This window comes from Microtus ochrogaster (genome assembly GCF_000317375.1).
Source record: "Microtus ochrogaster isolate Prairie Vole_2 chromosome 14 unlocalized genomic scaffold, MicOch1.0 chr14_random_2, whole genome shotgun sequence".
NCBI lineage: Eukaryota > Metazoa > Chordata > Mammalia > Rodentia > Cricetidae > Microtus > Microtus ochrogaster.
In genome coordinates this window covers 8,986,887-8,988,256 of record NW_004949097.1, presented here as the reverse complement: position 1 = coordinate 8,988,256, position 1,370 = coordinate 8,986,887, and the positions used below count along the sequence as shown (strand labels likewise).

The 1,370-nt window shown below is 43.6% G+C and overlaps 1 protein-coding gene across 1 annotated transcript in view; it reads left to right on the top strand.

The window, feature by feature from the left end:
* Window positions 1-1,370, top strand: part of Abcc9 (ATP binding cassette subfamily C member 9) — a 122,649-nt gene that overhangs the window by 80,317 nt on the left and 40,962 nt on the right. Inside the window, exon 25 of the mRNA XM_005364574.3 lies at window positions 1,160-1,256. Within this exon, the coding sequence (XP_005364631.1) occupies window positions 1,160-1,256 (97 nt within the window). The remainder of the gene's footprint in view (window positions 1-1,159; window positions 1,257-1,370) is intronic.

The window sequence follows — 1,370 nt, the reverse complement described above, 5'->3', positions numbered from 1 at the left end:
GAGAGAGAGAGAGAGAGAGAGAGAGAGAGAGAGAGAGAGAGGAGAGAGAGAGAGAGAGAGGAGAGAGAGAGAACACAGTAGGCTGAGTGGGATCGCAATATTGTTTGAGCAAGCCAGGAAGAAAGTCTGTGTCCATTCAGTTGCATTTAGAGATGAAGGGATGATTAGCTTCCTAATCAAAGACAGACGACAGGATATCTTTCAAGCACAGGAAATGTGGAACAAGCTAGGGTGAGGCCATGGCAAAGTCAGCTGCAAAGTAAAATGGAGGCCAGGAGAAGACAGACAGAATCCAGCACCTGCCTGGAATTCCAATCTGAAGCTGGAGAGCTATTTCTCCATTGGACTGGGGAAGGGGTAAAATGCTTGCTTTTCAAGCATGAAAACCTGAGTTTAGACTCTTAGGACTCACGTAAAAAGCCAGGCATAGCTGTGTGTGCGTGTGACTACACACACATCTGCATTCCCAGAGCTGGCAAGTAGAGTCAAGAGGATCCTTGGAGCTTGCTGCCCAGCCATCTCATGCCGTTTTTGTTTGTTTCTTGAGATGGATCTCCCTATGTAGTTCAGCTGGCCTGCGATTTCTAGAAACTCACCTACCTAAGCCTTTTGAAGACTGAGATGACAGGCATTTGTTATCATGCCTAGCTTGAATGTTTTTAAACGATGATATTTAGCATAAGTGGATTCTCAAGTTAAGAACCTGTGTTTGAAATTGATGTAAAAATAAAAGATGTCTCAGTGGTGGAGCTGATGTTGTAACTCTTTTTGGCTTCCTATTGGCCTACACATCTGAGTACAGAAATGTTATTCATAAAATTCATAAATTCATAAAATTCTAGCATGATTTCTATAACAGCCTTTGTGACAGGAGAGCTGGGGACTGGTATAGAATCACCTAGGGTCGGGCGGTTGTGGCACAGGCCTTTAGTCTTAGCACTCTCAAGGCAGAAGTTGGAGGATCTCTGTGAGTTCAAGGCCAGCCTGGTCTACAATAGCTAGTTCCAGGAAAGTCAGGACTGTTATACAGAGAGACCCTGTCTTGAAAAATACAAAAAATAAGAAAAAAAAAAGAAAAAAAATCCAGTGTGTCATCCATGGCTAAGTGTATCCCTTCCTCAGACAGAAACTCCTTCAGTGAGCATATTGTTGTTCACAGGACATGGAAGCAGACCAGACGACATTAGAGAGAAAGACTCTCCGAAGAGCCATGTACTCAAGGGAGGCCAAAGCACAGATGGAGGATGAAGATGAAGGCAAGTCTCTTTTTTCTTTTTTGTTTTGTTTTTTTGGTTTTTCAAGACAGGGTTTCTCTGTGGTTTTGGAGCCTGTCCTGGAACTAGCTCTTGTAGACCAGGCTGGTCTCAAAC